The sequence below is a fragment of the Crotalus tigris genome, unplaced genomic scaffold, assembly GCF_016545835.1.
Source record: "Crotalus tigris isolate CLP2741 ecotype Arizona unplaced genomic scaffold, ASM1654583v1 scf7180000020172.164394, whole genome shotgun sequence".
Taxonomy (NCBI): domain Eukaryota; kingdom Metazoa; phylum Chordata; class Lepidosauria; order Squamata; family Viperidae; genus Crotalus; species Crotalus tigris.
In genome coordinates this window covers 57,440-79,332 of record NW_024097889.1, presented here as the reverse complement: position 1 = coordinate 79,332, position 21,893 = coordinate 57,440, and the positions used below count along the sequence as shown (strand labels likewise).

General features: G+C 43.6%; 1 protein-coding gene across 1 annotated transcript; it reads left to right on the top strand.

Moving 5' to 3' along the window:
• Positions 1-1,820: 1,820 nt before the first annotated feature.
• LOC120318301 (class I histocompatibility antigen, F10 alpha chain-like) lies at positions 1,821-20,764 on the top strand. Its single transcript, XM_039365720.1, has 8 exons — positions 1,821-2,020; positions 4,943-5,218; positions 11,433-11,702; positions 13,643-13,921; positions 14,415-14,510; positions 16,411-16,452; positions 18,107-18,170; positions 20,034-20,764. Exons 1-7 carry the CDS (start codon positions 1,951-1,953, stop codon positions 18,145-18,147), a joined length of 1,074 nt encoding a protein of 357 aa, XP_039221654.1. The 5' UTR covers positions 1,821-1,950; the 3' UTR covers positions 18,148-18,170; positions 20,034-20,764.
• Positions 20,765-21,893: the final 1,129 nt, after the last annotated feature.

Here is a 21,893-nt window from a genome sequence, read left to right as displayed (position 1 = left end):
AAAACAGCTGGAAAAGGATTTTCAGTGGTTGGACTGGAAGACCTCCAAGGTCCCTTCCAACTATTCTATTCTATTCTATTCTATTCTATTCTATTCTATTCTATTCTATTCTATTCTATTCTATTCTATTCTATTCTATTCTATTCTATTCTATTCTACTATTCTGTTCTGTTCCTGTTCTGTTCTGTTCTGTTCTATTCTATCCTATTCTATTCCATTCCATTCTCTATTCTATTCTATTCTATTCTATTCTATTCTATTCTATTCTATTCTCTATTCTCTATTCTATTCTATTCTATTCTATTCTATTCTATTCTATTCTATTCTATTCTATTCTATTCTATTCCATTCTCTATTCTATTCTATTCTATTCTATTCTATTCCATTCCATTCCATTCCATTCCATTCCATTCTCTATTCTCTATTCTCTATTCTCTATTCTCTATTCTCTATTCTCTATTCTATTCTATTCTATTCTATTCTATTCTATTCTATTCTATTCTATTCTATTCTACTCTATTCTAGCTGAGCGTTCCTTTTTGTCTAAGCCACGTACAAAAATCTTGTAAAGGCCCAGGGCCCCAGCCAGGACCTTCGGGCATCCCACCGCATAACTCCCTCCACGTAGACCGTGCCTTTGGTACAGGTGTTCAACCAGTTGCAACAGTTCAAAAGGTAAAAGGAAACCACACAAAAAAACAATGCATGGCGTATCCGGTGCGTTGTGCACACCACCTGAGGCGAGCAGGGGTCTGTTCCCAGGGTGGTTGAGGTTGGGCAGAGTTGGGGATTTTAAGCTAGCATTTAATTTTTGGAAAAATAATTTAATTAATTAAAATTTAATTTAACATTTTAAAAATGACTTTTATTGCCCTCCCCCCCCCCCAAAAAAAACCCTGACAAAAGAAATTTGGAGCTTTGGATAAATGAGTGCCTTTACTCTAGAATAATAAGAAATAAGGGATTAGAGGATTCCCACCCCCACCCCCCCATGAAATACACGTGTTTAAGGTGCCAGCCGAGTCTTTGGACATTTTCTGTGCAGAAGTAAATTCAGCTTTCTCTCTGGTGTTGTTCCCCCCCCAATTTTGGTGCCATCTAGCCCAGGGGTCTTCAAACTTGGCCCTTTTATGATTTGTGGACTTCAACTCCCAGAATTCCTCAGCCAGGCTGGCTGGCTGGCTGGCTGAGGAATTCTGGGAGTTGAAGTCCACAGGTTATAAAATAGGCCAAGTTTGAAGACCCGATTTTTGTGATTCCTGGCGACCGCCCAGACTGCGAGTTTTTTATTATTATTATTATTGTTGTTGTTGTTGTTGTTGTTGTTGTTATCCAGGTGTTTCAGAACTGGTTTGCCATTGGCTCCTCCTTGGGGCTGAGAGAGAAGGGCTGGCCTTGGGGCTCTGTGCCAGGCACTGTACAGACTCCCCAAATGAGACAGCCTCCCCCACATTTTTGTTTCTGCCCCTCTCCCCCCCCAAATCCCTCCTTGTACACAGCAGATTCAATTTTAAAAATTACTTTCAATATTAAATTTTGAAGAGCATTCACTTAATCCTATCACATTGTATTGTATTGTATTGTATTGTACTGTACTGTACTGTACTGTACTGTATGCTATGCTATGCTATGCTATGCTATGCTATTACGTTCTTCACCTGCCTGCCTCGTGTGAAAGCGGACCGTGTTATTCCCCCCCCCCCATTCTGTTTTGGGCATAATATTTCTCCCCCTCTGGATTCCAGCAAGCCCCACCCCGCGCAGCCTTGGCCACGCCCCTCCCTAGCCGCGCCCCTCCATTATTGCGTCACGTTCGACACTATCTCCCAGCGTAACTCTCCTTAATGAGAGGGATTTTCCAGCGTTCCAGCTGATCTGGGCATCCCGGTTCCAAAGCGCAAGCGCGGAGAGTTTCGTTGCAAGCGGCCGCTCGGCGGGACTGCCGAAGCGATGCGGCCGCGCTGGGGGCTCCTGTGGCTTCTCGGGGCCGCCGCTTCCTGCCTTCTGGAGGGCAGCCTCGGTGAGTCCCGGGGCGTAGCTGGAGGGGCGCAACGGCTTATTTTGGACAGCTGGGTCAGGAAGGGGGGGAATTAGGTGGGTTGCAAGGTCAGGATCATGGGCACCACCTGCGATAGGACCCCGTTCGTGACTTTTTTGCCCTCCAACCCCTCCCTGACATCCCTGAAGGCGCGACTAGCATGCTCGGGTGGGATCCCTGAATTCATGAAATCATGTATTGTACTAATAAAGGAGAATATTCGTAACTCAGGGTTGACACGAGAGGCTCCTTGCTGCTCTCTGAGCTGCCTTTGTTTTCTTGCGGACGTTTCCTGACCCAAACTAGGTTGCCTCATCAGTGCTAGTCCTAGTCTGGGTTGTGAAACGTCTGCAAGGGAACAAGCCAGCTCAGAGAGAGCACCAAGGACCCCCCTCAATAATGAATGGCATCATTTATGATAATTGAAAAGTCCCTGTTGATTTTTCCAGCGTTTTACTTTCCAATCACGATGTTTTGTATTTTTAATGGTTGTTTAGTCATTTATTTTAATTCTTTAAATGTTTTAAAATATATTTTTTTTAAAAAAAATGGGACAGAAAGTTTGGCCATGCTGGGCTCTCTTTGCTGCCTTTCCTGAATATAGAAGGACAGCTAAGCATGCCAAGCCCACCTATTGCATAGTTTTTACTTTTTAAAGTGAAACTGTTTTATTGCTTTTAAAATAACGATTAAGAACCCCCCACAAAAATCAAAGTGTATACATAGTCAAAGGAAAAGAAGCATACATAAAAACCAAGCTCAGCACTGAGGACCGTGATGATATTACAATACTTAATTCACATTCTTTTTCTATATTTCTCTGCATGGAATTGTAGATATCTAGCCTTCTGTGTCCGTAAATGTTTCAGTTTGTTTTGCAAATTATTTCCCATGCTATTTTAATCTTGTTTTTTGTAGGATAGGTAACTCATATTTGTAGTTAATGCTGGTATATCAAGCTGGTGTATCTAGCCAGTTTGGGGTCTAATGTTTCATTAAAATCCCCTCCTTTACCTCATCATAAATACACTCAATTATTGAAGAAATTAATAAAACATAATAGAATCTAAATTACACCCATTAACATTAACCATAGCTATTACAAGTCCTGCTATTTTAGCATTTAAAATTAAATAACATCCATTTGCATCAGTAATGTATTGTACATCAATTGGAAATCCTTTATGAAGCAAAATGGACACACTTTTAGTTTTTCCTCAAAGTATCTGTGAGACAGACCAGTCCCATCCAATCCTTCATTAATATTTATCTTGTTCCATTAAATGAGTTTTTATAAACAAATAGTTTCTGCCTGTAACAATTTTAAATATGTTACAATTACATTTTTTTTCTTAATTAACTTCATCTATTAGTTTTAAGTTGGCCCATTTATCAATATTCTCACAGTGCCAATTCATTTTATAACCTATACCTTTTAATAAATATCTAACAGTAAACTTTTTTATATTTAAATGTTTATCATATTCTCTCATATCGCTCATTAACATAGAACCATCATAAAAACTAGTATTAAAGTAATTATTCTACTCTAAGTTATGACAGCCTAAGAAAAAATGACTTAAGGCCTGTGCTCACATTTATGACTGACACACACACACACACACACACACACACACACACACGATTGCAGTTTGAGCATTTGGCAACCAGCTTTACATCAGTTGCACTGGCCATGTGATCAAGATTTCCTTTTTTTTTTTTTTAGTGTCTGATTCCTGGCAAAAATGCCCATTGGGGAAGCTGAATTTATTTAATGATCATGTTATTCACTTAAGAACCATGTGATTTGCTTAATGGATGCTTTAAAAATTCTCATAAAATTGGGCCTGACTGCAAAAACTTACAATGGAAAATCTGGTCCCAATTGTGTCTGTAAATCGCGGACTATATTCATTTCAAAATGTATAACTTGGGTGGAGTGAAGGTCTCTTATCAGACCTGTCCCCAGCTTGGTTTCTTAGTAAAGGCAGACCCTCAACTCCATTTGTAGTGAAAGTTACTAAAAGCCAAATGGACTACAGTATAGCAAAGCCAGAGCTGAAGTTTATGTGCCAAAATTTCCCAGTTAACATTCCCTGTCCAGTTCCTCTCCTCCCCTATGTCAACTGTCCAGTTGGCATTTCCAGGAAAAGAAACTTCTGAGACATGATTTTACCAAGAGTATAATACTTTACTGAAAATTTACACTGGCACAGAAGACGCAAAACCAGTTGTCATGGTTCCGACAGACAGAGATGAATAAAGCAGAATGCCGAGGCTTCGAAATTCCTCAAAGAACATGTTTATTAGTTACAAAATGTCAGCATGGTCAAAAGTGAAACCAAGTCTGGATACACAAGCAACAATTTCCCAATACAAAGTTAAATGTCCCAACCAATATGATTATTTGGCGGGCTTTTATGAAACGCCCAGTCCCTAGTCTCGGAGCAGCCGATGACCTTCGTTCTCATGGGGCAGAAGATTATTTTGACTAGCGAAGCACCTGGGCAACACCTCTCCGTTCTATGTGGCAACCTGGAATGAGAAGGAAAATGGCTGCAGCCATGCTCATTTGTAGAGTTGACACCAGTTCTGGCTTTCCCACTCGAAAGCTCGCTTAATTAAACAATAGATTCTCTCGCCCCCTCCCACCGGGTGTTCACATTGTCCAATAGTAATACTTCTTGTTATGGGAAAAGTCCACTTTGTGATGGGGCCACATTCAACTGTTTCACTTTCCCCTCACTCCATACTTCAAGGCAGGCTGACAGTCACGAATGCTAAGCATTTGATGGCAGCTCTGACAGTCCCATATTGCACCTCATGCTGCAACTTCTCTGGAGCCTCAGTCTATAACCCGTCTCTAGTCCCTCTTAGCTCCGCTCTGCTCTCGTTTCTCCCTAGGATCCTCCCCTCACGTAATCCGTGTGAGCTACTCTTCTGCGACGGAGGCTTGTCCAGGGCTGCCACCCTTCACAGGCGAACGTTATATAGACGATCAGCTCATCGTTCACTACGAAAGCCACACCAGGAAGATGCATCCTCGAGTGGATTGGATAAATACACTGGAGAAGGAAGATTCCAGATTCTATAACAAGTACACCTGGATTTTGCAAAAAGATGAGAAACGCTTTCAGGAGGACGTGCAAATGCTCCAGAGACGCTATAACCAAAGTGGAGGTAAGTGAGGGGTGGGAGAGATGTGGGTGTTATCCTGCAAGAAAGGAGACAGAGGGGAAAGCTCCATTTTCTTAGGGATCTTCCTGCCTTCCTCATGAATCAGACCAATTGGCCCACAATAAGCTGGTTGCTGATGCCCTGGCCTTTTCCCTCTTGCAGAACTCAAGTGGGCTCGAGTCTAAAATGAAAATATGACAGTCTCACCGAGAAGCATCAGGAATGTGAATTTTTTTGTGTGGGGGTGCAGAAAACTGAGCAAATCGAGCCCAACATTTCTGTTGCTAAGTGAGACATTTGTCAAGTGAGTTTTGCCCCATTTTACGACCTTTCTTGCCCCAGTTGTTAAGCGAATCACTGCAGTTGATAAGTTAGTAACTGTTCAGCCCCAGCCTACGTGAGTCCTTGTTATGCTCACAAGGAGAAACCCCTCTTTCAACAAGCAGGCAGGAACCGCAAGAAAAAAACCAACCCCTTTTATTCTCACAGACCTGAGTCAATGTCCAAGGCAAACAAACACAGTTCACAGAAACTCGATCCTCAACACGAACGGTTGCCTTCGGCAAAACAGCACCTCCCACACTTTCTCTTTTATAATTCAGCCAAGGCGTGGTTTCCTAATGCTTTCTCCTTTGCCTTTGGAGCCGCCCCATTTCACTCCTCTGTCCCACTCGCTTCTCTTGCCTGCGCTTTTGTGCATCCTGGATATTTCCCAACTATTCTTCATCACTGTCTAACTCAGACTCCCAGCACAGCTGTGTTTCAGCCAGCGTGTGAGTAGAGGGCCAGGCTCCTTGTCCAACTGTAAGTCTTGGAGCTCCTCAGAGCTTTCCTCTGACTCTAATGTCACTGCAGATCCCTCCTCCTCATCTGATTCCTCAGACTCACCTGCTGGATCCACTGGCTGGCGAGGAATCACAACAGTAAACCAAAACAAACAAAACAACCACTTCACAAATGCATGGCACAACAGAGGAGAACAAACCCATCAGGACAAGATTCAGGAGTCCATCTATATTTAAAAGACAAAAGCCACTCTTTCAAAGACAGCAAAGTCCACATTTTGGACAGAGAGGACCACTGGTTTGAAAGAGGGATCAACGAAGCCATCTATGTCAAAATTGAACAGAGGGGAAGGGATACGACATCAACAGAGGGGGAGGGATACAACATCATCTATCTCCAGTCTACAACACAGTCCTTTCAGACAATTCCAAGAAGGCTCCACCTCCATTTGCACATCTTAGGTGTCCCTGAGCACACAGGTAAACCTCCAAGTGGCTTGAACGACTCTCTAAAAGAATGCAAATGACTAGCGGTCTGCAAGGAGTATAAGTCCTTCTATTCCCCACCCTCCGGTCAGAGCAGAAGAAGCTTCTTGGATGAGAAGCGAAACGTCTTCAAAGAAAAACAAGAAAGTCCAGTTGCCCCTTGAAAAAAGCACCTTTGACTGAGAATCTCCATAGATACATACCAGACTCCATACTATGGATGGGGCAAAAGCGTATTTATTGACCCAAGTATCTAGACCAGCGGTTGTCAACCTATGGGTCGTGACCCCATTTGGGGTCGAACGACCATTTTACGGGGGTCGCCAAACAATGCAATCCGCCATTTTCCCCCCTCAGGGGGCGCGCCGCGCATGTGCGCCATGCAGGGGGCCGCCGCCGCGCATGCGTGCCACGCATGGTGGCACCTCCGCGCATGCGCACCACACGGGGGCAGCGCAGGTGGGCGGGGTGGCGCGCATGCGCGGCGCATCTGTGTGACGGGGTTCGCCGTCACACAAAGGTTGAGAACCGCTGATCTAGACTTATTTATGATGTTTCTATCCAGGCAGCTCTCCTCATGCACGGAAGGGGGGGTATTCTTCCTAATGTCCATGGAAATGGGGAATTCTGGGAGTCGAAGTCCACTCCTCTTAAAAGAGCCATAGTTGAGGAACACTGTGTTGTGTCCTTCTGGGTTCTCCAGAAACTGGGTACTAAAAGCCAATTTCATCAGAATGAACTTTATTTAATGGAAATGAAAATTCTTACGAGGGAAAACAGGCAATGCTCTCTGTGATGTGCAAGAGGTATTTTGTTCGGTCGTGGCACGCTCATTTCATTTCATAAGTGTAAGGACTTGTCCCTCCTGTCCCTCTCAGGAAAGGACAATTTTTTTTTTTCAAAACAATTTTTATTAGTTTTCCATTTTACACCAACACAGCTTAAGAACCCACGTGGAAACATGGTGATCAATTTTTTTAAAAAAACAAACAATAACATGGTAAATATATACACAATATTTCTGAAAAATATCCCTCTCTATCTATATAGAATGTTATAATCAAATTAATAGGAGAAACTTTCTGACAGTTAGAACAATTAACCAGTGGAACAACCTGCCTCCAGAAGCAGTGAATGCTCCAACACTGGAAGTTTTTAAGAAGAAACTGGACAGCCATTTGTCCGAAATGGTATAGAGTTTTCTGCCTGAGCAGGGGGTTGGACTAGATGACCTCCAAGGTGCCTTCCAACTTTATTATTATTATTATTATTATTATTATTATTATTATTATTATTATGGATCATCGCACAGTCAGCCAGATGTTCAGACTGGATTTGGCATTTTGTCTACCTATCGAGTCCTTATCCATGACCTGGGATAGGCAGATGTGGATGTTTGATGGTATTACAGATATCGTCGCAGGATGGAAGCAGTTCCTAGTAAGGCCGCCTTTTGCAATTGACTAATAACGAATCTGTCAATGCAATAATAATAATAATAATAACAATAATAATAATTATTATTATTATTACTATGTCTAACCATCAACTGCATTAATCCATAAAAAGTTTTCAATCTATAGAAACCTATATTTCTTCACACATTTAAACTTAAACATAAAAAACTCTCCATTTATTTAAAAAAATATATAATAAAATCAATATCTTTCTAAAACCAATTCATTCACTAATATAACGTTTCATCCAGGTTGTATTATTCAAAATAGGCTAACATTATCTATTTATATTGTTATAAGCTCATTAAAACATTTCTAAGACAAATTTTCATTGCATACATATCACTCTCTATATATTTCATTAATCAATAAAAATTTACAAAAACACATAATCTATCCCAAAGATCCTGTATCATGCTTTCTTAATTTTGCAAATATTTAATCTTAAATTAACATATTCATTTACTATTCAGGTGCCCCAAGTGTTTTTTTATTTAAGCATTATTAACTCCAAAAATAAATTCTTCTTTTTCTCACAATATTCTATTATTTTTCACTGTTTCTCCAAATCTCCAATAATTAATTCCATCTTTTCCCATATTTCAATTCTTTTCTCATTTTACCATCTCTAATATTAAAAACAAATAAAGCCCTTTTAACAAAGTCCAAATCTAAATCAATCCAGATCACTATAAAACCTTTACCACATTACTATAATCAGATTTAATATTTATATCTTATTCTGGGTTTCTTTCTATTCCAAATAGGTTTCCATAATCGGGCGTCCGCCTGCCACATTATACACTCCAAAAGGAAAGCTCCCATTGTGCATTTTTTAAAGTTAATATGAAAATTATAATTAATCTGGGTAACTTGTAGCAGAACATCATTTCCCCTTTCTTTTAAGATTGAATAAATTTCAATTAAAATCCTTTCTTTTACATCGTCCTCTTTGATCGAGTTTTCCTCTTCTTCCCATGTTTTTTTCTCTATCTCAAAGTCAAATGGCATCTGCAGGCCAACTTGTCCTTCTGAAACAAAGTCCTCCAGTTCCTTATCATAAGTCCTTTGTCCATTGGTATCAAGTCTTTTTTCTGATATCGATTGATAGTCCAACTGTGCGTTTACTTCTTCCAACTCTATAAGCGGAGCACAAGTCTCTTGTTTATAAACTAATGTTTCACTTAATCCTTGTATTTTGCCTTGTCGATACAAAGAAATCTCCTTTGAGCAAGCAATTATCTTCTCCGTATTTTCCAAAATTTTGTCCAGAATGTACTTATAAGTAAGATCTGCACCAGTTTCCTCCATTTTTATTATATTTAAAATCCTTATCCTTTTAAAGGAGACTATATTTAAAAAATGATCACAATATCCATCTCCTGCCAGCTTCCTCATCTTTTTCCTTTGCACAAAATGAAACCCTTTCCAGTGAAGAAAAAATAGCTAATGCAGTGAATAGATTTATCAGAGAATGTCCCCTAGAAAATAATCAAGATTAGTCAGATATTCAATCCTTCCGGACACCATAAAGATAAAAGCAAACAGTATTCTCCAAATATTATGAAAATCTTTCTTGAGGCTCCCAGTATCCAAAAATAAAATCAACCATTAAAACAAAAATAAATTTAATCCTTTGAGCTTCTCTTCCCCCATTTAAAAAGCCGCTTCACCAGAAAAGGGAGTAATTCCAAGGAAAAAAAAGACTTTTCACAGGCATAAAGAAAATAGAGATGAAAGGAAAGTCTCATCGAGTTCTCCACGATGGGTCCATTTGCTTAGCTGATCTTGTGGCTTGCAGTTGGCGCAGCTAAATGATCCGCCATTTTACTGGCCGATCTTTACCCTGTTGGCCCAAAGGAGATACTCGGTGCACAGAGGATGCCGCCGCTCCTCTGCAACTATCGAAGAAGCCTCCTCAACAGTAGATGCTCCTCCAGAGCGTCTTTTCGACCTTCTCAGGGGTCTACTGGCAGGGGAAACTCGGTCGGCAAAGAGACGACCCTTTCGCCCGACTGCACCGCCACGAACCAGAAGGGGAAGCCAGGAAAGGACAACTTGATGCCATGTGGTTAAGCAAAAGAACTTTTACGGAGAGACAGTGGTGGCAGTAAGGCCAAGTGGAATCTAACATTCCTGCGCAAAGCACCAACCTATTCTTCCCCCACAAAAACCCAACCTCCCTGACCAGTCCACCGGCAGCCAATACAGTGCTAAAAGGTTGTTTTGAGAATGCTGAGGTACAGGACGGATAGTGGGTCATTCTCAGGGCTCAGCAACCTTGGAGTCAGGCTGGAATCGACTGGGAAGGAGTCCATTCTGTCTCTGAAGACGATCCGCCTCCCTAATTCCCATATGATCATGGGCTGTTTTTGCCAAAAATTGGAAGAAAATGCCAGTTTGGGGCAAAAAATGTCCACAAATTGCAATCACATGACTATGGAAAGCTGCAATTGGCGGTAAATACACAGTGGTTGCTGAGTGCCTGAAATACAGTCATGTGACCACAGGGAGGGAAATAGCTGTTGGTTTCGGAATCAGATTGTAAGTACCTTTGGGGAGGCCCATCTAACTTTGAACAGTCGCTAAAGCTAACAGTCATCAGACTACCTGTACATCCGTATAATTTTCATAGCAACAACATAGAATAGAATAGAATAGAATAGAATAGAATAGAATAGAATAGAATAGAATAGACATTAGAGATTTTTTAGTCCAACTTCCTGCTCAGGCAGGAAACCCTATACAATTTCAGACAAATTTTTGTCCAGTCTTCTTAAAAACTTCCAGTGTTGGAGCATTCATAGTTTCTGGAAGCAAATTGTTCCACTGGTTAATTGTGCTCACTGTCGGGAAACTTCTCCTCAGTTCTGGGTTGCTTCTCTCCTTGATTAGTTTCCATCCATTGCTTCTTGTCCTGCCCTCAGGTGCTTTGGAGAAGAGGTTGACCCCCTGTTCTTTGGGGCAGGCCCTGATATTGGAACACTGCTATCATGTCTCCCCTCATTCTTCTCTTCATTAAAACCGTTCCTTATATGTTTTAGCCTCCAGTCCCCTGATCATCTTTGTTGTCTTCTCTGCACTCTTTCTAGAGTCTCAACATCTGTAACAAATATCATCCACAAATGCTAACAATAATCTTTTGCCTTCACAATTTTGAGTTATCTGAAAGTGATCTCAGGAAAGGCAACTTCACTCCAGTGCCGGGAGATGTGAGCCTCTAAGAAATCCTATCTTAATTAAGGAAATTTGAACTGTATGAGGAATTTCCCAGCGTTGTTTATAGAGAGTTCCTTTATAGTGAGAAATCTGTCTTACAGATCCCAAATTCTGTCTCAACCTTGACTTGCCTTCAAGATTTCTTCCTGCAATCCTTGTCTTTCTTGCTTTCTTGTCTCAGCAGTCACAGAATCTGGAGCTCCAGCAGGAAGTGGCTTTCTCTGATTTCCTAGAGAGCTTTTCCTCCTAACCTTGGGATGCTTCTTTTAGGCTTTCACATCGTCCAGTTGATGGTCTTCTGTGAAGTGGGGGAAGATGGGAAAAAGAGCGGCCGCTGGCAGTATGGCTATGATGGGCGGCATTTCCTTGGCTACGAGATGGCGACCGGCATCTGGACAGCAGTTGACAAAGAAGCTCAGGAGATGAAGCGGAGGGTTGAAACTGCCGCCAATCAGCGTTTCACAGATTTCATGGAGACCATCTGCACGGAGTGGCTGCAGAAGAACGACCACTACAGATCGGAGACATCCTTGAGGGAAGGTATGGAGAAACAGCCAGAGAGAAAGTATGGGAGCTGCATCTGCTTAAATGTTGCAAGTGTTTTCTGTGTAGGTTTTCTGGCAAAGAACAGGCCAGATGACCCAGCTTGTTTTCTGCTGGCAATCGTCAGGCGATGTGCTGCCCCACTCACTCACACCCAGGTAACTGTGGTTTAGTGAGTTTATTAATGTTCCCCAGTAATTCCCTTTACCAATATTCAGAACTGTTCCTATAGGCTCAGCCACAAGCAAGCCAAGATTAGTCCACAAAGCAACTGGTTAATAGTCCATAAATAAGTGAAAGTTGCTCATAAATAAGTGAAAGTTGCTCCACGAAACAAACTTAAATCCACCAGGCCAAAATTAAATACACACATGACAGCTCACTTAGCAAGAAAGGTTCAGAGTCTCCAAGGCATGATTCCAAACACAGTGAAGCAGGAAGCACGAGTAAATAAACAGCCGGCAAACTAGCACGTTCCCAGTAACGCCTTCCTATTTCTGCTGTCTTAAATACCTAGCTTCCCAGTGCAGCCTATCAAGACGGGCAGGGCCTTCTCCTCCCGCGTAATCTGGCTGACCTCCATTGCGCCTGCCTTTTCTCTGCTCTGTGTGCTCTCGGATAAGGTGCAGGGGGCAGTTCCTCCTCCTCTTTGCTGAAGCCTCCTCTGATTCTCTTTTGGCTGGCTGTTCAGAGTCATTATTTAACCAAGTTCCAGATCTCCAAGGAAGAATCTGGGGAGTCATCCAAGCGATTGCAGCCTTGATGCTGCCCCTGTTTTTAGCCCTCTCTGATATTTTTTTTTTAAAAATCAGTCTCTAGAAGTGGAAATAGTAGTGTCAGTCTTGTAAGGTAATTGTCAGTGCTGCTAACATTGGATGTTCTTGCTTTGACAAAATATGAAGAGGCAGCCACTCTCTGTATAAGATGTGTGGTACTTTTAGAGTTAAATTAGATGATGCTGGGAGGGGAGAAGAAATAATGTGTGTGGGGATTAGTTAAGATAAGAAACCTTGGGCTACAGAATGGAAGGGAAACTTTGCCCTTCAAACTGATTGGAGAACGTGATTTATGACTGCAAATTAGAGGAAGGAATTATGATTGAATATTATGTGCTCAGGGGAGGAGAATTCAGATCTTGGCATCCACCATGCTGTGCCGACACTTTGTTTCACGATTAAAGACTTTTTAGGATAAACAATGCCTTGAAGTTCTTTGAAGTGTTTCATTAGTCGGAACAATGACAGTAACCCAGATAGGAAGTAGGACCAGAAGAGTTCATTTGAATCAAATCAAATCAAATTGAATACTTGATTTGGCCACAGGTGATTAGACACACAAGAAATTTGTCTCTGGGACAGAAACACTCAGTGTACTTGCAAGGTAACAGAGAAAATAATAATACAGCTCGACTTAACAATCACAATTAAGCCCAAAATTTCTGTTGAGAAGCAAGAAATTTGTTAAGTGAATTTTGCCCCATTTTACGACTTCTTATAGTTGTTAAGTGAATCATAGCAGTTAAAATGAGTAACACAGTTGTTAGGAGAATATGGCTTCCCCACTCACTTTGCTTGTCGGAAGGTCGTAAAAGGTGATCATATCACCCCTGGACACTGCAACCATCATAAATACAAGTCAGTTGCCTAGCATCTGAATTTTGATCATGTGACTATGGGATGCTGCAATGGTTGTAAGTGTGAAAAACTAAGTCACTTTTTCCTGTGCTGTTGTAACTTTGAACAATCACTAAATGTTGTAAGTTGAGAGTTAGCTGTATTTAATAAAGTGCTTTTATGTTTGTTTTTCTGGCCGAAAGAAATTGTTCAAAGGAGCTTGATTTATTTGGAGACTCCTAGTTCTGGTTGCACTTGCGATGCATGTCAAGCTAATTTCCAGAGAGGCTCAATTTTGATTCTAACATCCCTTTTTTTCCCCAGTTCCTCCAGTGGTGACGATGAGCAGCAGGACAGAAGCCGATGGTATGGAGAGGCACGTCTGCCGAATCTACGGCTTCTACCCCAGGGGGATCGATGCCTCCTGGACGAGGGATGGGGAATTCTGGCTGCAAGACACCTTCCATGAGTCTCTGGCCCCCAACTCTGATGGGACCTACTATTACTCGCTCGGAATCCAGATCGATCCCAAGGAGAGGGGCCGCTATCGGTGCCACGTGGAGCACGATGGCTTGCAGCAGCCTCTGGATCTGGACCTGAAGGGTGAGAGGCTACAGGGAGGGAAAGGCTGGGCTTTTTACAGCTGGAGGATTATGGAAGAGAAATTGTGCCCAGATATATAATAATCATAACAACAACAACAATAAATAGTAGTAGAGTTGGAAGGGACCTGGAGGTCTTCTAGTCCAATCCCTGCTCAGGCAGGAAACCAAATACTATTACAGACAGATGGTTGCTCAGTCTCTTCTTAAAAACCTCCTGTATTGGAGCATTTACAACTTCTGGAGGCAGGTTGTTCCACTGATTAATTGTTCTTTCTCTCTTTGATCAGTTTCCATCCATTGCTTCTATTCTATTCTATTCTAGTCTAGTCTAGTCTAGTCTAGTCTATTCTACACGTCTCCTATGACATAAAAACATCTGACATTTCTTAACTTGGTAGATCCCTTATCTTTCTCGCTGTTTGAGATCTTTTCCCCCAATAAGTAGATCTTTTGTGGTCCCATGGAGTGATCTGTTCTTTCCCCCAATCCAGTTCCAGAATCCAGTTCCAGTCTGGGGCTCATCATCGGTGTTAGTGTGGCTGGCATTATCTTGGTGTGTGCAATTTCTGGGATCTTGGCATTTCTCAGTAAGTATCCTTTTCTGGGTGATTGAAAGATGGATCAATTTCTCCCATGTGTCTCCCTTTGGGGAGCTAGCTACCTTGTTTGCTTACTTGCTGCTTGCTTGTTTATTTATCCATTTATTTATTACCTGTCTTTATTATTTTCACAAATAACTCAGGCCTGTAAACATACCCAACACACCTTCCTCCTATTTTTTTCTCCACAACAATAACCCTGTGAGGTGGTTATGTGACTGGCCCAAGGTCACCTAGCTGGCTTTCGTGGCTAAGGCAGGACCTGATCTCAAGCATGGTCTTCCGCTTTCTAGCCCAGTGCCCTAACCACTAGACCAAACTGTTTCTCTTCTTTTTCTGGGCTTCCTTTTTCCCTGTTTTCCCAGCTGACTTAAGGAGCATCTGAGATCTCAGCTTCTTGCTGGGATTCCACTCTCAGTTCAGCTGACAGTCCTGTCTTCTTCTGAGTCGGGAAGAGGCATTCCAGTTCTATCCCTCTCAAAGGCTTTGTTCAAACAGAAGGGCTTCAATGAAAATCTTCCTCCCCTCCCAGCTGCTGCTTCTGCTTGCTGCTTTCTCCATTTCCCTTCGCTCCTGGGGAATGATCCATTGATCATTGATAATCAGGTGATCCTGTCAGGGAATTGCGCAGCAGCTGACACAAACATGTAGGTTTATATAAATAAATATATTTAACATCTCTATATACAGCAGACTAGATAGTCAGGGAAACAGGAGCATCTTGAGGTAAACAACAGAGCCGAGAAGGCACACAGAAGAAAAAAGGCGGGAAAAACGGACACTCCCCCTCCACCGCACCCACAACAACCAATCACAGTGCAGTTTGCCTCAGGCAGGAGCCAGCACACTCAAACCAATCAGTACCTAGTTAAAAACAAATATACATGACGCCTAAAGAAATGGCAAGTTGAAATGAACAGGCACATAGCTGCCAAAGTTTCATTCTTGACATATCGCCTCCCCAAAATCTGGAAATACATAAAAGCAAATATACATGCATATAGACATGGACTAGGAATTAAAAACCCCAATCCATGTCTATATGTATGTATATTTGTTTTATTGGTTTAATTCTATGAATTGGTGTCTGGGAACCTCAAAGTTAATTTTGCTTTGACGTTACCATGCCGTGTATTCAATAAACAGTAAGATTTTCAAAAACAGAGTGAATCTGATGATTTATTTGGATCCTCAAGCTGGATGTTGAAAACAACCCCTGTGTTGTTTGGCTCACTGCACAACCCCACTGCTCCAGCGACTAAATTTGAATATCTTTAACACGATCCATTTGTATCAAAGCCAGGATCCTGGGATTCTCTGTCCTAAGAGAGGGACTGATTTGATCCTATTTGGAAGGCCCGTTGCCGTGTGAGGTTGGCATGCTTTGATTCCTGATGCGTCGGCAATGTCTTTTGGTTGGATCCAGAAAGGGTACCGTCTCTGTTCCTGCTCCTCCTTTTGGAAACAGGGCAATAACCTCCCCTCCCTGAGATTTGGTTAGTCCCCAGTAGAGATGGGAAGGCCTGGAAAAAAAAACCCAGAAAAAATGGGGAAAAACAGGAGGGGATGTTCTGTTTTTTTTCCTTTTTTTCCCAAAGCCATTTGTAAAAAAACGGACAAACTGTTTTCCTCCCAATGTTTCTGGGTTTTTTCCAGGCCTTCCCATCAGTCTTCCTTCTGGTGAACATTAAAGTCCTATTTCCCCCCCCCCCCAGATCTTAGAAACCCTTTTTCAGATTAACACATTTTGTTAAAAGGCACCACCTTTTGCAATATGCATCTTTTGAAGTGAGGTCATGAAAGTTTTACGCCTTCCCATCGTTGACTGCCTTCCCCTGAGCTTTTCTCCTAACATCTCCTTTTTTTGCTCTCTCTTTCTGCAATCTAGGATTCAGGAGAGGAGAGGATGATCCCAGGAATGACCCTTCTCGTGAGTAGAATTATTAGCAAATATTTTTGTGTTTTGCATGCGAGAATCAAAGTCCAGGCTGTGAAAGGAATCTGAGAACAAATGCAAGCAAAGATGTCGGTAAGAATGACGGGCGGGTAGGATTGGGGAACAGTCCAGGTTCAAAATTTTCTCAGCCTGCTATAAAAATATTATGGGCTGCCTGGAGCCCTTCAGGTAGGTTTGTCCGTTTAAATTTTGTATCCCATCTTTATTATTTTATTTTATTACTGTCAAGGTTCTGACTGACGAACCCAACCAAGCAAACACCTTCGAGAAATTCCAATCTCTTAATGTAAAACTTTATTGAGTACATCATTTCGGCACACATGAAAGCAAAACCAGCTCTGGCAAGATCCCTCTCAAATCGATATAGGAAAAGCATGGAATTCTCCCTCCTCCCTCTGGGTCAGGTCACGTAGCCCAATCAAGTAGAAAAATATTGTTATGAGAAAGTGTCTCTGGGTTTGGTCAAACACCTGGTGTAATGTCCTTGAGTCTCACGGTCTAGCTTCTGAATCTTTGATGACTGCATTCCAAACCCTTCCTTTCTCCCCCCTCCCGGAGTTCATTGGCACCTGAAAAGCAATAATTATCACACCAGTAAAATCATGCTTCGAAACTTGACAATTACTTTGTATTTATTTATAAGTAACTCATTGTGGGGAACAAACATAGTACTCTTCTTCCTCCTGTTTTCTCCACAAAAACAATCCTGTGAGGTGGGGTGGGTTGAAAGAGAGAGTGACTAGCCCCAGCAGGCTTTCATGCCTAAGGCGGGACTAGAATTCACCATTTCCTGGTGATCGGCTGAAATTCATCCAGCCTGTTTTCGTATGTAAGGCTGGACTAGAACTCACTGTCTCCTAGTGTCTAACCTGGTGCCTTCACCACTAGACCAAGCTGGTTATACACTGGCGCCCCTCCACTCAGCTTCTCTGCTGTGACAACTTGGCTCCAATTCTGTCTTTTTGGACCCTCAGCTCTGAAGTAGAGAGATGAGGGAAGGAGCCGGGAGCAACTTTGACCCCAGAAATGGAGGTTCTCCCTGAGAAATGATGGGGTGAGGGGGGGAGGAGATGTGGAAGGAGAAGGGGGGAGATGGCTGGGCTGGAGGGGAAATCCTTCATGGTGGTGGTACTTAGGGACGGAGGAGAAGCGAAAAAGAGAAGTCTAGAAGAGAGATGAAGAACATATCCAGGAATTCATCTCCTCAGGGAGCTGACCCATCAACAGGGAGCAGAAGCTTCCCATTATACAACTAGATGGGAACTTCCCTCTTTTTCTCCCTTTTGCAGCAAAACAGCTGCCAGTTCTGACCAGGTTGAACTGAATGCTGGCACTGGAGAAGGAGAGGAGTTTCTCTCCCACAATCAGGGATTCCTGCAGCCTCTTCTGGGAGGGGGAGAGCTGTCCCCAGATTGTTCAAGACCTCATTTTGGAAGCCTTAAGAAGGAACAGACGATTGTGGTGTTGGCTGCTGCTCCTTTTCTGGTCTCCTGCGAATTGCAATTAAATAAATTTGAGGGCACCGAATCAAGTTCAGTTCCTGATGACTGTAGAGTCAAAAAAGGCTTCTCAATCTCCTTAACTTGGCTGATTTTGGTCATTTCTGTCTTCTCATTTTTTTCTGTAGGTAGAGCTCCACTTATGCCCAGTTGCTCAGGAACCATTTGAAGTTACAACGGACCTCCTCAGAGGTACTTACATCCAGCTTCCAAAATATTAAGGGCTGCCCATCTTCCCCACCTCCCACCTCTCCATAGCACTTATGGCTGTTTGCAGCTTCCTGCAGTCACATGACCGTGTTTTCCTAAAGGTGCTTTTTCATGAGGCTTTCTTGTTTTTCTTTGAAGATGTTTTGCTTTTCATCCAAGAAGCTTCCTCCGTCTGACTGGATGGTGGGAACTGGGAGGATTTACACTCCTTGCAAACAGCTGGTTATTTGCCTTCTTTTAGAGCAGTGGTTCTCAACCTGTGGGTCGGGACCCCATTTGGGGTCGAACGACCATTTCACGGGGGTCGCCAAACAACGCAGTCCGCCATTTTTTCCCCCTTTTCCTTAGCTGTGCTACTCCCTTTTATTCTATAGGCTTTTGAAAGCCAATAGAATAGACTCTCTTGAATAGAGTCTAATTCTATTGGCTTTCAAAAGCCAATAGGAATTGTCCAGGCTGTCTCTGCCCTGCTGAGCCCGCCAAAAGTCCCATTCTGCAAATGGTGCTGCAAGTTGTCTGCAGTGAAGGCGAGCTATCTGGAAGTTTCCACCCCTCCCTGCTGAGCAACTACTAAAAATGTAAGTAAAAGAGGGCCAGGGGTGGGAGGTGGGAGGCCGGCGGGCGCAGGGACAGTTGCTGGCACGCGTAGGGCCCGGCGGGTGCCTTACCTCCCTTGGGCTGGGCCAGCTGGTGGCCCAGCTGGTGGTCGGCCTGCGCCATCTCTGCCGCTTGCCAGCTACGCCTCGGCTGGTGCAGGGGCAGCACCACGCATGCGTGGTGCTCCCGGGCAGGGAAAGTCCTCAACTTACGACCCGTTGGGTAGTCCTCGACTTACGACCGGTTGGGTAGTCCTCGACGTACGACCAGTTGGGGGTTGCAACATTAAAAAGGTTGAGAACCACTATTTTAGAGAGTCGTTGAGGCCACTTGGAAGAATGCAAATGACCAGCTGTCTGCAAGGAATAAAAATCCTTCCATTCCCCACCATCTGATCAGAGCTGAAGAAGCTTCTTGGGTGAGAAGTGAAACATCTTTAAAGAAAAACAAGAAAGTCCAGTTGCCTCCTGGAAAAACAATTTTAGAATAACCATGACCTGGATGACTGAGAATCTCCATAGTCATGACCACATTTTGTGATGTTTTTGTCGAAAACCTGCAGTTTTCCACAAAACCAGCCCATGGTGAACAATTGACTGCCTCAAAAAAAAGTTGTAAAATTGGGTCGGTCACATGGGTGACCTGTTTTACGACCACCATGACTTAGGACCATAATGGGCAGGCTCCATTATGGTCATAAGTTGGAAACTCTCTCTACCTCCCTCCCCCTTGTCAAGCCAAAACATTTTATTTTGAGGGGTCCTTGATGTTCTCTGAGCTTGCTGTCAGCAAACGAGACTCCTTACCAGCAGTGATGATGTTACCTAGTTAGGTAATGAAACGTCTGCAAGAAAGCAAGCAAACTCAGAGAGCACCAAGGACCTTCTCAAAGCAATGCTTCTCAGCCTTAGTAACTTTAAGATGTGTGGACTTCATCCCCCAGAATTCCCAAGCCAGAGCAACAAATATACTCCTTTATTGGTACATTTTATTTGATTCCACCACCTAAATAAAACCCATATTAGTTTGAGCTGGGGGACAGCTGATCCCAAGAAAAAAGTCAAGGTCAATTCTAATTAGTCAGAGTCACACTCCAGCTTGAAGTCACCGACCAGGATAGATCTTGGCCTCCGGGTTTGTCCTCATCCAGGAACAAAAGTAGATGTTTTTTGTCATTGCAGGTCTGTCACTTTGCTGTCCTTCTGCAGTGTTGAATTGATCATTGTTTGTCCTATGTTTTCTCTGCAGTCTGAAACGATGCTGTCAATTGAGATGGGAGCACAGGAAACATTCCCACGTGGCTCTTTGTTCATGTCACGATGTCAACTTCCTGGCTCTGGCTGAGCTATTTGGACTGCAATTGAATTGATGAAATGTTTGCAAATGTATTTGGATATTTGTAAGCTTTTTAACTGCTCAGATATTTAGCAAGTAGCAAAATGTCCGCTGAGTTCAACACAATGTGGTAAACAAGGATATCGAAACAAGGTGGCTGTATTCACAAAGCTGTTATGGCAGAAGAAGTAAATATATGGTTTGAGGTGAAGGCCTGCTTGATACAGCAAGCTAAGATGAACCGCTTGAGTTAGAATAGAATAGAGCTGGAAGGGACCTTGGAGGTCTTGTAGTACAGGGCTTTTCAACTGGTGGTACGCGTACCATCTGTGGTACTTTGCCACGTGGCAGGTGGTACACAAATGCTAGCCAAGTGTAGCAGGGGAGGGGAATGAGCCTAAGCGAGCCGAGCAGCTGCATGACTGTCTGGGCTCGGCAGAAGCCCCAGGAGCCAGCAGGGCTCCAGCTGATTGGCTCCAGCTGATTGACGCTTCCGGAAGCAGCTCGGAGCTGGAGGTAAACTGAAGAAAAAGGGGGAGGAGGAGAGGAGAGTGTTGGAATATTCATGAACAGGAAGAGTCATGTGGTAACTCAGTCAGCCAATGTGAAGAAAGAGCTACTGAGTCTGTGCAAAAAGTGTGTTGAGTTAGGAGCTGGATTTCCAGTCTCAAGTTTTGTCTCTGGTCTGTCTCTGTAAGAAGTCTTCATTAAGATATGTTACTGTAAAGAAGAATGGTATTGTAAATATTTTTATACAAATATAAAGTTATTTGAATCAGCTAAATGCAATCAACTGTGGGAGCTTCTGATTTATTTTTTACCAATAGAGAAATTAAAATTCTCTAACAGGTTATAGGCCCAGAGCTTACTAAGGACTGCATTGTAATTTAAAGCTGGAAGAAATTGCCTGTGTTTAGAACAGTGGTTCTCAACCTTTTTATACTGGCGACCCCGGTCATAAGCACGCGGCACACATGCGCGGCACGGCGCGCATGCGCAGTGCCGCCCCCTGCGCTGGCTGAGGCATAGCCGGCAAGGGGCGGTGGCAGGCAGGCCCGGATGCACCTGCCGGGCCCCACGCATGCCAGCAACCCTCCCTGCACCCATTGGCCTCCCACCTCCCACCGCGGCCCTCTTTTACTTACTTTTTAGTTGCTCAACAGGGAGGGAAGCTCTGCAGACTGTTCCCCTTGCAGCACCGTTTGCAGACTGGGGCTTTTGGCAGGCTCAGCAGGGCAGAGACAGCCCTGGACAATTCCTATTGGCTTTTGAAAGCCAATAGAATTAGACTCTATTCAAGAGAGTCTATTCTATTGGCTTTCTAAAGCCAATAGAATAAGAGGGAGTAGCACAGCTAAGGAAAAGGGGGGGGAAATGGCGGATCGCATTGTTTGGCGACCCCCGTGAAATGGTCGTTCGACCCCAAATGGAGTCGCGACCCACAGGTTGAGAACCGTTGGTTTAGAACAGCGGTTCTCAACCTATGGGTCGCGACCCCATTTGGGTCGATCGACCTCTTTCGGGGGTCGCCAAAGGTGGCGACCCGCCATTTTGTCCCCTCCGGGGGCGCGCTGCGCCTCTGGGGGGGCGGTGCCGTGCACGCGCGCCGCGCGTGGGGGTGGCGGCGCGCCTCCGGGGGCGCCGCCGCGCATGCGTGCCGTGCGCGGAGCCCCACCCCCATGCGTGCCGCACGGGGGGGCGCCGCCGCGCATGCGCGCCGCGCGCGGGGGCCCGCCCCCATGCGCGCCGCCGCACATGCGCATAACCTTTGTG

Bases quoted from the DNA above. Each gene is read 5' to 3' on its own strand.
- LOC120318301 (XM_039365720.1), top strand. From the start codon at position 1,951: ATGCGGCCGCGCTGGGGGCTCCTGTGGCTTCTCGGGGCCGCCGCTTCC. The intron at 5,219-11,432 runs GTAAGTGAGGGG...TGCTTCTTTTAG, and splicing joins ACGCTATAACCAAAGTGGAG to GCTTTCACATCGTCCAGTTG. The intron at 11,703-13,642 runs GTATGGAGAAAC...TTTTTTCCCCAG, and splicing joins GGAGACATCCTTGAGGGAAG to TTCCTCCAGTGGTGACGATG.